The sequence below is a fragment of the Oncorhynchus keta genome, chromosome 29 (genome assembly GCF_023373465.1).
Source record: "Oncorhynchus keta strain PuntledgeMale-10-30-2019 chromosome 29, Oket_V2, whole genome shotgun sequence".
Lineage (NCBI taxonomy): Eukaryota > Metazoa > Chordata > Actinopteri > Salmoniformes > Salmonidae > Oncorhynchus > Oncorhynchus keta.
In genome coordinates, this window is record NC_068449.1 from 45,403,574 (window position 1) to 45,418,951 (window position 15,378).

General features: G+C 43.2%; 1 protein-coding gene across 1 annotated transcript; it reads left to right on the forward strand.

Moving 5' to 3' along the window:
- Positions 1-1,146: 1,146 nt before the first annotated feature.
- Positions 1,147-12,630, forward strand: LOC118362963 (pleiotropic regulator 1-like). Its single transcript, XM_035743722.2, has 15 exons — positions 1,147-1,322; positions 1,679-1,785; positions 5,845-5,975; positions 6,101-6,154; positions 6,485-6,578; positions 6,856-6,949; positions 7,112-7,213; positions 7,471-7,563; positions 8,029-8,178; positions 8,350-8,451; positions 8,557-8,659; positions 8,939-9,047; positions 9,229-9,368; positions 10,961-11,154; positions 11,395-12,630. Exons 1-15 carry the CDS (start codon positions 1,314-1,316, stop codon positions 11,452-11,454), a joined length of 1,542 nt encoding a protein of 513 aa, XP_035599615.1. The 5' UTR covers positions 1,147-1,313; the 3' UTR covers positions 11,455-12,630.
- Positions 12,631-15,378: the final 2,748 nt, after the last annotated feature.

Consider the following 15,378-nt stretch of genomic DNA (forward strand, 5'->3'; position numbering starts at 1 on the left):
GGAGACAGGACGGACAGCTGATCGTCCTCGTAGTGGCAGACCACGTGTAACAACACTTGCACAGGATCGGTACATCCGAACATCCATCTTGCGGGACAGGTACAGGATGGCAACGTCAACTGCCCGAGTTACACCAGGAACACACAATCTCTCCAACAGTGCTCAGACTGTCCGCAATAGGCTGAGAGAGGCTGGACTGAGGGCTTGTAGGCCGGTTGTAAGGCAGGTCCTCACCAGACATCACCGGCAACGATGTTGCCTATGGGAACAAACCCACCGTCGCTGGACCAGACAGGACTGGCAAAAAGTGCTCTTCACTGATGAGTCACGGTTTTGTCTCTCCAGGGGTGATGGTCAGATTCGCGTTTATTGTTGACGGAATGAGCGTTACACCGAGACCTGTAATCTGGAGCAGGATCGATTTGGAGGTAGAGGGTCCGTCATGGTCTGGGGCGGTGTGTCATAGCATCATCGGACTGAGCTTGTTGCCATTGCAGACAATCTCAATTCTGTGCGTTACAGGGAAGACATCCTCGTCCCTCATGTGGTACCCTTCCTGCAGGCTCATCCTGACATGACCCTCCAGTATGACAATGCCACCAGCCATACTGCTCGTTTTGTGTGTGATTTCCTGCAAGACAGGAATGTCAGTGTTCTGCCATGGCCAGCAAAGAGCCCGGATCTCAATCCAATAGAGCACATCTGGGAATTGTTGGATCGGAGGGTGAGGGCTAAGGCCATTCCCCACAGAAATGTCTGGGGACTTGCAGGTGCCCGGAGGAAGAGTGCGGTAACATGTCACTGCAAGAACTGGCAAATCTGGTGCTGTCCATGAGGAGGAGATGCACTGCAGTACTTAATGCAGCTGGTGGCCACACCAGATACTGACTGTTACTTTTGATTTTGGCCCTCCCTTTGTTCAGGGACACATTATTCAATGTCTGTTAGTCACATGTCTGTGAAACTTCAGTTTATGTCTCAGTTGTTGAATCTTGTTATGTTCATACACATATTTACACATGTTAAGTTAAATATGTTTGCTGAAAATAAACGCAGTTTACAGTGAGAGGACGTTTCTTTTTTGCTGAGTTTACTTGTATCATAAAAGTTACTAGATGAGGCCAGATGATGGCAATAGTCGTAAGGGGGAATATTTGACCCGGAAATTAACACGTGAACTGATGGTTTGCATCCGGTGCATCTGAACAGCATTTGTACGTTTGTTTAGCAAGCGGTGTCTAGCTAATTTATACATCTGTTTTATCGAAAGTTTTTTACAGATTGCCAAGCTAACTGGCTAAGTAACATCAGAAATGACTGAGGTATGTGCTCTTTCGTGCATATTTTTGTCAGTAAAACTGAAATTACAACAGGTGTAGCTAGTGGCGCATAAGCTAACGTGATAGCTAGCAAGCAACGTTAAGTTATACTTAGCCCATATGAAATACACTTGAAATAACTCCATTTGTAAAATTTATATTAGCTAGATCAGCTGTGCAACGTTATTTGCACTTACATCCGCGAATGTGGTATCGTGGAGTTGAGATGTACGTTAACGGCACATGGCTAACTACAGTAGCTCGCGTCATGAATTAGTAGCTACAGTAGTTGACAATTAGCGAGCAAAGAAAATATAGTTTTTGTCGAAAGTAATATGTCCGTGTATTTCATTTTTCAGGATGTGCAGAAGCACTCTGTACACACGCTCGTGTTCAGGTCCCTCAAGAGGACTCATGATATGTTTGTTGCTGACCATGCCAAACCAGTCTCCTTGGATGAAACAAGGTACTCATGTTTTGTATAACAATATGCTGTCATTGTGTGAGAGAAAGAGACGCTGTGTGTGGGTCCAGTCTGTCTGATCAGCATAGACATAATAATTAACGAACCTACACTTGCTAACAGCCGCACTGGGGTCGGACAGGCTTCCTGTTTAAATTAAGACACCGGTACCCGGCGCGAGATAAGGCTCGGGAAATCTACTTCCCTCCAGGGATGAGAAATGCGTTGTACTCCGAAGGAAGTGTCCCGTTATTTGTCAAGTGCTTCGTAAACCGGTGTGGTGAAATGCTTACTTACAGGTCCCTTTCCAAACTGTAGAGAAAAATGTACTATTTAACAAAATATATATATTTGTAACTCGAGGAATTAATAAACTGTGAATAACAAATACAAAAATTACATGGCTATAAACAGTAGTACCAGTACTGAGTCGAATGGTGATTGAGGTAGCTATGTACATATAGGTAAGGACTAGGCAAAATGAAAGATAGACAATAGCAGCAGTGAATGGGGTGTGGAACTGTGGTGTCAGTACATTTACATTTAAGTCATTTAGCAGACGCTCTTATCCAGAGCGACTTACAAATTGGGTATGCATGTGTGTGCATTTTATGTGTGTGTGGGGGCATACATAGTCTGTGTGTGGATAGTCCACTGTGTGAGCATAGGAGAATTAGTGAAAACAAGTGTATGTGTGTGTCTTGGGGTGTAAGTATGTGAATGACACATTTTTAAGTAAACTGACGTTTTCATCTTCATGCTAGCTAGCAGTAGCCACAGCAGCCTGGAATGGCACATCACATTGAACAACAAAGGAGCTGATTGGCTGACACTGCCCTTCCAAAATGGCTGCTGTGGCTTCTGCTTGCTAGCATGAGGATGGAAAACGCAGTTTTCTGGAGAACCTAGCAGTCGTTCAAACTTCTCTGTGTAACAGTTGGGATAATGAGACAAATCAGAGTACAACGCATTTCTCATCCCTGGATTGAGGTACGTTTTCCGGGCCATATCTCGCACTGCTGTGTCTTAATCTGAACACAAAGCCTGTAAGATCCCAGTGCAGCTGTAAGCAAGCATAGGGTCAGAATCTATTTGGGTTATGTTCAGGACAGAGGCTCATTCTCTGAAATGACTAAGGTTTAAGGTAGGGCTGGGCGATATCTAATTCAGTTGAATATATGTTTTAGTATGATATTCAAAATGCCTGTATCGCAATCTAGTTTTTTTTGTTAGCGTTTATGTCCACTTTCTCTCATGTTGTCTTTTGGTCTTGTCGCCTTCTCTCCTTTCGCTTTGACGGTGCATCTCATTTACCCACACGCACCAAGCCCCTCCCCCACACGCACCAAGCCCCACGCACACTGAAACACATTGAGACATTATCTTACTGTTATAGGGGAGAACTTTCTGACTATACCTTTTCTATGTCTCTACTGTTGTGTGAAGAACAGACCCTACTAAAATGGGAATGTCAATGGACATTGATTCTGGAAAATGAATACTCAGTTTCTGTCACACGCAACATTGCAGGACCATGTACCGCAAGCAGCATTTTAGCCACAGACTGATACATGAGCTGTCCGGTTTGTTTTATAAATGTACAAGGAGCTTTTATATAATGGTAACTCATTCTGAGAAGTAAGGTAGGCCACTTGATTTCAAAATCTGAACAATGTGGACAGGCTAGCATGCTGTTCAAACAGTTGGAGATGTGCAGGAGGGTGAGTTCATAACAATTAAACTTTTCTACTTTGTTGGCTAGCAAATAGATCCAAGTTGGCTAGACCATAAATACAAAGAATAGCTGGCTAGTCACTAGCATGTGGGCTTGTGCTTGAGATTGTTTATGAAACCGGTGTTCATTTTCCAAAATGCCTGCTACAAGAGGTTGGTCATTTTTAGTGAAGGTACATTACCAGTCAAAATTTGACACTTACTCATTCCAGGATTCTTTATTTTTACTATTTTCTACATTGTAGAATCATAGCTTTCTACTTCGCAACAAAGCCCCCTTCACTCACGCCGCCATACTTACCCTAGTAAAGCTGACTATCCTACCGATCCTCGACTTCGGCGATGTCATCTACAAAATAGCTTCCAATACTCTACTCAGCAAACTGGATGCAGTTTATCACAGTGTCATCCGTTTTGTTACTAAAGCACCTTATACCACCCACCACTGCGACCTGTATGCTCTAGTCGGCTGGCCCTCGCTACATATTCGTCGCCAGACCCACTGGCTCCAGGTCATGTACAAGTCCATGCTAGGTAAAGCTCCGCCTTATCTCAGTTCACTGGTCACGATGGCAACACCCACCCGTAGCACGCGCTCCAGCAGGTGTATCTCACTGATCATCCCTAGAGCCTACACCTCATTTGGCCGCCTTTCCTTCCAGTTCTCTGCTGCCTGAGACTGGAACAAATTGCAAAAATTGTTGAAGTTGAAGACTTTTATCTCCCTCACCAACTTTGAACATCTGCTATCTGAGCAGCTAACCGATCGCTGCAGCTGTACATAGTCCATCGGTAAATTGCCCACCCAATTTACCTACCTCATCCCCATACTGTTTTTATTTATTTACGTTTCTGCTCTTTTGCACACCAGTATCTCTACCTGCACATGACCATTGGATCATTTCACTCCAGTGTTAATCTGCTAAATTGTAATTATTCACCTACCTCCCCATGCCTTTTGCACACAATGTATATAGACTCTTTTTTTTCTTTTTTCAACTGTGTTATTGACTTGTTTGTTTACTCCATGTGTAACTGTTGTCTGTTCACACTGCTATGCTTTTATCTTGGCAAGGTCGCAGTTGTAAATGATAACTTGTTCTCAATTAGCTTACCTGGTTAAATAAAGGTGAAATAAAAAAATAATAGTGAAGACAAACTATGAAATAACACATGGAATCGTATAGTTACCAAAAAAGTGTTAAACATTTTATATTTGATTCTTCAAAGTAGCCACCCTTTGCCTTGATTTCAAGAAATGTGAATGAAAGTTTTTTTCAAGTGCAGTCGCAAAAACCATTAAGCGTTATGCTGAAACTGGCTTTCATGAGGACCACCACAGGAAAGGAAGACCCAGATTTACCAGCCTTAGAAATTGCAGCCAATTTTTTTCGCTGAGTTCATGTACAGTCACATCAGGTGAATAAGGCCTTCAAGGTCGAATTGCTGCAAAGAAACCACTACTGAAGGGCACCAATAAGAAGAGCCTTGCTTGGGCCAAGAAACACAAGCAATGGACATTAGACCAGTGGAAATCTGTCCTTTGGTCTGATGAGTCCAAATTAGAGATTTTTGGTTCCAACCGCCATGTCTTTGTGAGACGTAGTGTAAGTGAATGGATGATCTCCCAATGTGTGGTTCCGAGCATGGAGGAGGTGTGGGGGTGCTTTGCTGGTGACACTGTGATTTATTTAGAATTCATGGAACAGTTAACCAGCATGGCTACCACAGCATTCTGCAGCGATACGCCGTCCCATCTGGTTTGGGCTTAGAGGAACTATCATTTTGTTTTTCGACAATGACTCTAAACACACATCCAGGCTGTATAAAGGGCAATTTGACCAAACACTCCAGGGTGTTGGAGTGCTGCATCAGATGACCTGGCCTCAACCCAGTTGAAATGGTTTGGTGTGAGTTGGCCCGCAGAGTGAAGGAAAGCAGCCAACAAGTGCTCAGCATATGTGGGAACATTCTTCATGAAGCTGGTTGAGAGAATGCCTGGTGTGCAAAGCTGTCATTGAGGCAAAGGGTGGCTACTTTGAAGAATCTCAAAAATAAAATATTTTGATTCAACACTTTTTTTTTGGTTACTACATGTTTCCATATGTTATTCCATAGTTTGAATGTTTATCATTCTACAATGTAGGAAATGGTACAAAATAAAGAAAACCCCTTGAATGAGTAGTGTCCAAACTTTTGACTGGTACTGTATATTGTGAATCACCTATACATTTGAAAAGATGAAGACATCATTTTTTAGGCCGTATCGCCCGGCCCTACTTTCAGTCTGATGTGTTCAATTGAGTTAACTAGGGTTTCCCTTCGTAGTCACAAGGTGAAGATGGCAGCGAAGCTAAGGGCAGACTACAGTGCCGTTCTACACATGCCCGTTCTGAAAGAGGGCAAGGACAGACCACTGGGATCCAACATGCCTGCCAATCAGAACTATCTCCAACCCGGTAAGAATGCCATCACGTCAATGTCAATCATTGACAAATCAGTATTGTTTTCACGGGCAACAAATGAGCACTATTACAAGTCAATACTTCCAAGTATTTCTCATTACAACTCTCTGGTCTTCCAGGTGATGATCCAGAGTACTTGATCACTGGGACCCACGCATACCCCTCAGGACCTGGTAATTACAACAGTCTTACCCAGGGATCCCTTACTCTGGTCCTGGAGAGGTTCTTGGGGTGCAGGCTTTCGTTCCAGCCCTATCCTAACACACCTGATTCAGCAAATCATGGCTGAAGATCAGGATTTATTTGAATCTGGTGTGTTAAATGATTGGCCAGGAACCAAAACCTTCACACCCATTATCTCTCCAGGACCAGACTTGGAGAACCCCTCCCTCTGGTATAACCTCAATACCAATGCTACTGTTGCAAGTAAAACCACATTCATTCATATTGTGCACTCGGGGGTGTTAAATCACTTTTATAATGCTGTGTATTGTCATCCTCAGGGGTGGCTCTGACGGCGGACACTCAGATACATAGGAACCCCAGTGAGGGGGGTGTTCATGCCATGGCTCTTGCCCTGCCACCATCACAAGCCAGGTACTTACTTCAGATGATGCCCGGTAGATTTGTTGAAGTGAAAAGACACTAGACCAAACATAATTCGATAGTTCATGTCAGACATTAATCTGTTTGACACAATTCTTCTGTAATTCTATAGCACTACAACCGTCTGTACAGACCCCCAGATTTGAGAGAAATAAGCAAAGGGTTATTGTATCCAGTCAACACGAGACCCCAATCGGGGTTGCCTATCGTATGAGTGTACTTTGTTTGAGGTATCCAGCATCCATTTAGTTTTTTTGTGTAATTGCAGGCTGGACGCCAGTCGCACAGCAGCCAGTGTTGGGGACATCCACAGACACGCAGTGGGGGCAGAGAGGTCTCACGCTCCTCACTCACACGCTATGGTGGGTAAACGCTCTCCGATACGTATTATTAGTCCTACACACCTTTTTGTGTCTGCTAACACTTCACATGTATTTCTGCACCCAACATTCCACTAATGTGACAACAGCCTTGTATGATCTAATGCTACCACTTCGAATAATAATTTAATGTCTTCTTTCTAGTCTCTTTTGGAAGGAGGCGGCACCAAAAACTCTTCCCTCATTGCCAGAAAAGCCCCCACTATGCCCAAGCCCCAGTGGCACGCGCCGTGGAAGTTGTTTCGGGTAAGGACATTATTTTGTCACATCAAGAGCATCTGAATACACTTACTTGCTCTACAGTGCACACACTTTATCAAAGCACTTGGCACACTTACCAAAGGTTGATGTTTTGTAAGGAACTGTGCCTAGTCCTTCAAACGTACTACCATAATCTTAGAATATCTTTATGTAGGGCCTATGCGTTTCAGATGCCTTCGGGGGTATTGACTTGCCCCCTGTTTTGTGTGGTAGCTGATAGAGGTTTGCTTTATCCCTTCCAGGTCATCAGTGGTCATCTTGGCTGGGTGAGGTCCATTGCCGTAGAGCCCGGCAACCAGTGGTTTGTGACCGGCGCTGGCGACAGAACCATTAAGGTGAGTACAGAGAGAGACCGGGAGATTTATAGCTTTGAAACGGCTGTTTGAAGCGGGTGTACAAAAGTAAAAGACGCAAAAAGGAAACTTAGGAACGGGAAGCATAGAAATGGCGCACATAGAATAGATGTACTGCTTCTTCAACTTGCTTTCAATGAAGAATCTATAAACGCGTTTTTCTAAGTGCATTTGGTCGAGTCGCCAAAAAGTTACATGTTGTCGCTTTAAAGGAAGATTAAGTCCTTTGTTTAATCAGTGTGTGTGATTGACAGGAGGGATGAGGGGCTGCGTCTTTACCACTATCATCACTTGTAGATATGAGAATAATACGTGACAAGGGTATTGGGGCACCCATTTGATCTATTCAATGTCTGTCAAATGGTGGCATTTAGTCATGTATCTCATAATAGATCAGCTATATGTTTGATCGTGATTTCAAATCCCCATGGTTTCTTCTTCTGACAGATCTGGGACCTGGCCAGTGGGAAGCTAAAGCTTTCCCTTACGGGACACATCAGCACGGTGCGCGGCGTGGCCGTGAGCACCCGGAGTCCCTACCTGTTCTCCTGCGGTGAGGACAAGCAGGTCAAGTGCTGGGATCTGGAGTACAACAAGGTGCTGCACTAGTACCCTTTCATTTCTCCTTTACTTTATATGTGTTTTTTGAATGGACTGTAGGTCCATTATTATTTAGTTAAGTATTTAGTATAGTTACGCCCACTCATTTATGCTCTACTACACATTTCAATGCCACATTGTTTTTCCAATTATGATTGCTGTTTTTAGGTGATCAGGCACTACCACGGCCACCTCAGCGCTGTGTACGACTTGGACCTGCACCCAACCATCGACGTGCTGGTCACATGCAGTCGAGATGCCACGGCCAGGGTAAGTGTTGCTAATGACTAGTTGTCTTGACTTTCAAAAATGTTATTTTTAGTGGAACATTTTGGAATGTATTGGGACTTCAAAATGAAATCTGTGCGTCTATAGGTGTGGGATATCAGGAGCAAAGCCAACGTGCACACCCTGTCCGGACACACCAACACAGTGGCCACAGTCAGATGCCAGGCCGCCGAACCTCAGATCATCACAGGTACGGACGGATACGTTACAACTGCTTTGCCAAGCTGTGTTCATATATTGGCTAGTTGACTCACTGCAAAGTACCATCAATGGCTTATTATATTGTTATGTTCTATTATGAGCTGGCGTGAAGAGAAATCAGAATTTTGACCTTTTCTCCTGGGTCATGTTCTGGTAGGGAGAAAATAGGAGATACCACTTGAACTTGTCCAATAAGAACAGTGTTTTGTTCGTTTCAAGACGTTTTGCTACGGCGTGACCTTCTGAACCCTGCTCTTTTCTGTTCCAGGGAGCCACGACTCCACCATCAGGCTATGGGATCTGATAGCTGGGAAGACCAGAGCCACTCTCACCAACCACAAGAAGTCTGTCAGAGCACTGGCCTTACATCCCAGACAGTATGTCAATTCCTCATACGTAGCTAGTATTGATGCATATGTCACACCCAAGTTGGTCAACTTCTATTACCTAGTTGTAGTAAATGATAGGATTTTGATAGCTGATAGGGTCGCTCACTTTATTTGTGCGTTTGTAATTTTGTATTTTGACACTGAACCATTGGTTGGCTGCACATTACAGGTATACCTTAGCCTCTGGCTCTGCCGACAACATCAAGCAGTGGACGTTCCCCGATGGCAACTTCATCCAGAACCTCTCTGGACACAACGCCATCATCAACGCAATGGCAGTCAACTCGGACGGCGTGCTGGTATCGGGAGGTATGAAAACGCCCGTTGCTTTTTCCAACTGGGCCTTGTAGATATGTTGCTATTGAAATAGACAGTTTTGAGCCTCTGTCATGATGATTGGGTCAGATTCTTTCTAGTCATAGTACATTGAAGGGCATTATTGCTTTGAAGGCGCATTACTAAAGATGGGCAACAAACAAAAAAGAAGTGATAGCGGAAGTGGCTAGAAGCGAAGATATTGGAATGGCTAAGTAATAGGACATCCTATAGGCAGCCGTCTCTAGGTACTAGCCCTATATCTATACCAATGTTTTGATCTCCAGTACCAGTCGAAAGTTTGGACACACCTACACATTCCATTATTTTTTTCTACATTGTAGAATAATAGTGAAGACGTCACACTATGAAATAACACATATGGAATCATGTAGTAACCAAAAAAAGTGTTAAAACAAATCCAAAAATATTCTAGATTCTTCAAAGTAGCCACCATTGAGGACAGCTTTGCAAACTCTTGGCATTCTCTCAACCAGCTTCACCTGGAATGTTTTTCCAACAGTCTTGAAGGAGTTCCCACACATACTAAGTACTTTTTGGCTGCTTTTCCTTCACTCTGCTGTCCAACTCAACCCAATTGAGATAGTTTGGGATGTAGTCGGGTGATTGTAGAGGCCACGTCATCTTATGCAGCACTCCATCACTCTCCTTCTTGGTCAAATAGCCCATACACAGCCTGGAGGTGTATTGGGTCACTGTGGTGTTGAAAAACAAATGATAGCCCCTCTAAGAACAAACCAGATGGGATGGCGTATCAGAATGCTGTGGTAGCCATGCTGGTTAAGTGTGCCTTGAATTCTAAATAAATCAGTGTCACCAGCAAAGCACCATCACACCACCTCTTCCATGCTTCACGGTGGGAACCACACATACGGAGATCATCCGTTCACTTACTCTGCGTCTCACAAAGACACGGCGGTTGGAACCAAAAATCTCAAAATTGGACCCGAGACCCAAGGACAAATTTGCACTGGTCTAATGTCCATTGCTCTGGTTTCTTGACGCAACCAAGTCTTCATCTTGGTGTCTTTTTAGTAGTGGTATCTTTGCAGCAATTTGACCATGAAGGCCTGACTCGTGCAGTCTCCTCGGAACAGTTTATGTTGATGTGTCTGTTACTTGAACTCCGAAGCATTAATTTGGGGTGCAATCTGAGGTGCAGTTAATTGCCAATTTCTGATGCTGGTAACTCTTAATGAACTTAACCTCTGCAGCAGAGGTAACTCTGGGTCTTCCTTTGCTTTGGCGGGGTCCTCATGAGAGCCAATTTGAACATAGCGCTTGATGGTTTGACATTTTCTCTATTGACCTTCATGTCTTAACGTAATGATGGACGTTTCTCTTTGCTTATTTGAGCAGTTTTTGCCATAATATGGACTTGGTCTTTTACCAAATATGGCTATTTTCTGTATACCACCCCAACCTTGTCACAACACGACTGATTGGCTCAAACCCATTAATAAGAAGGAAATAAATTCCACAAATGAACTCTTAACAAGGCACACCTGGTAATTGAAATGCATTCCAGGATACAACTAAACCTAACAGCTTATTCTCTCCGTTAGCTGACAACGGCACCATTCACCTGTGGGACTGGCGGACGGGCTACAACTTCCAGCGTATCCACGCCGCCGTGCAACCTGGTTCGCTGGACAGCGAATCGGGGATCTTCGCCTGCATGTTCGACAACTCAGAGAGCAGGCTGATCACGGCCGAGGCTGACAAGACCATCAAGGTGTACAAAGAGGACGACACCGCGGTAAGAGATACTTTCATCCCGTGCTGTATATCTACATGAGTTTTTGTTTTGAGATGTGATTCAATAGTTGATTTAAAAAAAATATATAATGTTTACTACCTCATTGTGGATGTTTATTCAATCAGGAAAAATGACAGTCACTAAAACATTGCTAAGCTAATGAAACTGAAGTATTCCTTGACGTACTTCATAAGTTCTTGTTTCTGACTAGGGTGAGATTTTATTTTTTATTTCTTGCAGACCGAGGAAAGCCACCCAATCAACTGGAAACCGGAGATCCTCAAGAGGAAGAGATTCTAGTTTTGGCCAAAAAATAAATACTTTCATTAATATCTGTTGTCAATATTCCCATCAATAGAACCCCATAATTTTTGTAACAAGAATATTCACTCAAAAACATACTTTGAACAAGTTGGCTTTTATTTTCATTTGAATCTTTTTTGTTTTCAATGTACTCATTATTCTAAGTACCATTTTCAGTCTTCAGTGTACGATGTTAGTCCAACAAAGCAGCCATTATGGACAACCTTTAACCTTCCAGAATGTTTGTTCTTGATGATGACCGCTCTCTCATACCTCTGGTCATTCTCGTCCACCATGAGAAGCCACTCCAAAGCTCCGTAAGGGCTCTCCTTAGTGTGCACACAGTCCCCATTCGGATCAATTCCGGTAAATGTGTGGAAAATTCTAGATTTCTAGGTCAGGTTTTATTTTTTTGTATTGATCCAACAGAATCACCGACTGTATATACAAGAGAAATGTAATTTGTTGTGCGATCTGGTGTATCAAATAAATCACTGTATGATCAACAGAACCATTAAAAAAAAAACCATGTTGCTTCTCATTTTGAAGTTCCGTGAAGCGTGACTCACCCATGTAACCATTGGTGACAACATTCCGGTAGTCTTTGCAACTGTTTCCCTTGATCTCCTCCCACTATCCGTTGTCTCCTGGTTAGTCCTGGAGCGCAGCCGTATTCCTGGTTTCACTGATAATGTGTAAGTTCTGCTCACCTGTTTGACAGAGCAGAGGTACACTGTAACGTGAAACTAATTCATATGGCAATTTTGGGTATTGTAAACTGCTCAAACGTTTTACTGCAGCATACTGTACATTGTGGGGAAATAATTGCTGTATTTTGAATGGTACTGTAATTCCACCCCACAGAATTCCGTGCTGTGTAGTTGGGAGTGCCAAATGTTTTATTTGTTTCTGGCTTATTGACATTTTCAGGTGTGCCTTGTAAGAGGCTATAGTGCACCTGTGAGTGAGTGCTGTACCAATTTAACTCCTATGTGTTATAGTTCCCCATCAATTTAAAATGTATAGGGAACAGGTTGGAGTGGGGCAAGTCTTAAACAGTTGAGCATTTTACTTCCCCCTGTAGTCGCTGCCAGTTTGGAAGCTTCCAGAAGTGTTATAAGACATCAAATGTTAATTATATGCTGTAATTTATAAACGCTACCTAGCAGCCAACCTGCTTGCACCAATCCCTTGTATTTACAGTAAATAATTTTTCATTCATTACGATTACGGTAGTATTAACTTTACAGTATACTCAAGTACTGTTATTACACAGTACTTGCTTTGAGACTATTACAGTAGATGTACTGTAATATGAAATGCAGGCAGCTGTGGCAAGTTAGTGTCAAATTCTCGGCAACCCCCTCGTCAATGTGCATTAAAGGGGCAATCTGCGGTTTCTATGTCAATTGTTGCTTTTAAATTATATATACCCATTCATTCTTGAAGAATATAACTTAGGAATGCCTTGTGAGTTTAGTTCAGCTGTCGTACCTGATCAGAACCCAGAATACAGTTGAAGTCAGAAGTTTACATACACCTTAACCAAATACATTTAAACTCAGTTTCGTAATTCCTGACATTTAATCCTAGTAAAAATTCCCGGTCTTAGGTCAGTTAGGATCACCACTGTATTTTAAGAATGTGAAATGTCAGAATAATAGTAGTGATTTATTTCAGCTTTTATTTCTTTCATCATATTCCCGGTGAGTCAGAAGTTGACATACACTCAATTAGTATTTGGTAGCATTGCCTTTAAATTGTTTAACTTGGGTCAAACTTTACGGGTAGCCTTCCACAAGCTTCCCACAATAAGTTGGGTGAGTTTTGGCCCATTCCTCCTGACAGAGCTGGTGTAACTGAGTCAGGTTTGTCGGCCTCCTTGCTCGCACATGCTTTTTCAGTTCTGCCCACAAATGTTCTATAGGATTGAGGTCAGCGCTTTGTTATGGCCACTCCAATACCTTGACTTTGTTGTCCTTAAGCCATTTTGCACAACTTTGGAAGTATGCTTGGAGTCATTGTCCATTTGGAAGACCTATTTGCGATCAAGCTTTAACTTCCTGACTGATGTCTTGAGATGTTGCTTCAATATATCCACATAATTTTCCTGCCTCTTGATGCCATCTATTTTGTGAAGTGCACCAGTCCCTCCTGCAGCAAAGCACCACAACATGATGCTGCCTCCCCCTTTTTCCTCCAAACAATGATGGCTAATGTAGCCAAACCGTTCTATTTTTGTTTCATCAGACCAGAGGACATTTCCCCAAAAGGTACGATCTTTGTCTCGATGTGCAGTTGCAAACCGTAGTCTGTTTTTTAATTGGTGGTTTTGGAGCAGTGGCTTCTTCCTTGCTGAGCGGCCTTTCAGGTTATGTCGATATAGGACTCGTTTTACTGTGAATATAGATACTTTTGTACCCGTTTCCTCCAGCATCTTCACAAGGTCCTTTGCTGCTGTTCTGGGATTGATTTGTACTTTTCGCAACCGAAGTACGTTCATCTCTAGGAGACTGAACGCGTCTCCTTCCTGAGCGGTATGACTGCTGCCTGGTCCCATGGTGTTTATACTTGCATACTATTGTTTGTAGAGCTGAACGTGGTACCTTCAGGCGTTTGGAAATTGCTCCCAAGGATGAACCAGAATAGTGGATGTCTGCAATGGTTTTTCTGAGGTCTTGGCTGATATCTTTTGATTTTCCCATGATGTCAAGCAAAGAGGCCCTGAGTTTGAAGGTAGGCCTTGAAATACATCCACAGGTACACCTCCAATTGACTCAAATTATGTCAATTAGCCTATCAGAGGCTTCTAAAGCCATGACATAATTTTGGGGAATTTTTCAAGCTGTTTAAAGGTTAAAGGCACAGTCAACTTAGTTTACGGTAACGTCTGACCCACTGGAATTGTGATACATTGAATTATAATTATAAGTGAAATCATCTGTAAACAATTGTTGGAAAAATTACTTTGTCATGCAAAGTAGATGTTCTAAACGACTTGCCAAAACTATAGTTTGTTAACAAGAAATCTGTGGAGTGGTTGAAAAACAAGTTTTAATGACTCCAACAAGTGTATGTAAACTTCCGACTTCAACTGTGTATGCTTTTTTTACTCCATTGTTTGTAAATAATGTAATCGTAAACAAACACTGTGAAGCCTCAACATGTTTTTTTCTCCCCAATTTCGTGGTATCCAATTGTTTAGTAGCTACTATCTTGTCTCAGCGCAACAACTCCCGTACGGGCTCGGGCTTCGGCACTGAGCCGAAGCAGCTCTCACACATTGACAACCGTCTCCAGCTTCTCCAGAGCTTCCTATCCCTAGGATGCACCCCTCCACTCACCAAGACTGGTCTGAGGTCAGTGTTCACAGTGACGTGTGTGTGGGGACTGTGGGGAGAGCTGTGTCTCTGCCGGAGGAGATACTGAATAAAGAGATGGAGAATCAAATCAAATTTATTTATATAGCCCTTCGTACATCAGCTGATATCTCAAAGTGCTGTACAGAAACCCAGCCTAAAACCCCAAACAGCAAACAATGCAGGTGTAAAAGCACGGTGGCTAGGAAAAACTCCCTAGAAAGGCCAAAACCTAGGAAGAAACCTAGAGAGGAACCGGGCTATGTGGGGTGGCCAGTCCTCTTCTGGCTGTGCCGGGTAGAGATTATAACAACATGACCAAGATGTTCAAATGTTCATAAATGACCAGCATGGTCGAATAATAATAAGGCAGAACAGTTGAAACTGGAGCAGCAGCATGGCCAGGTGGACTGGGGACAGCAAGGAGCCATCATGTCAGGTAGTCCTGGGGCACGGTCCTAGGGCTCAGGTCCTCCGAGAGAGAGAAAGAAAGAGAGAATTAGAGAGAGCATATGTGGGGTGGCCAGTCCTCTTCTGGCTGTGCCGGGTGGAGATTATAACA

What these genes read in the sequence shown, in the direction of transcription:
- LOC118362963 (XM_035743722.2), top strand. An exon ending in CGCCGTGGAAGTTGTTTCGG is followed by an intron (nt 7,214 to 7,470) that starts GTAAGGACATTA and finishes TATCCCTTCCAG; the next exon opens with GTCATCAGTGGTCATCTTGG. An exon ending in CTGGCCTTACATCCCAGACA is followed by an intron (nt 9,048 to 9,228) that starts GTATGTCAATTC and finishes TGCACATTACAG; the next exon opens with GTATACCTTAGCCTCTGGCT.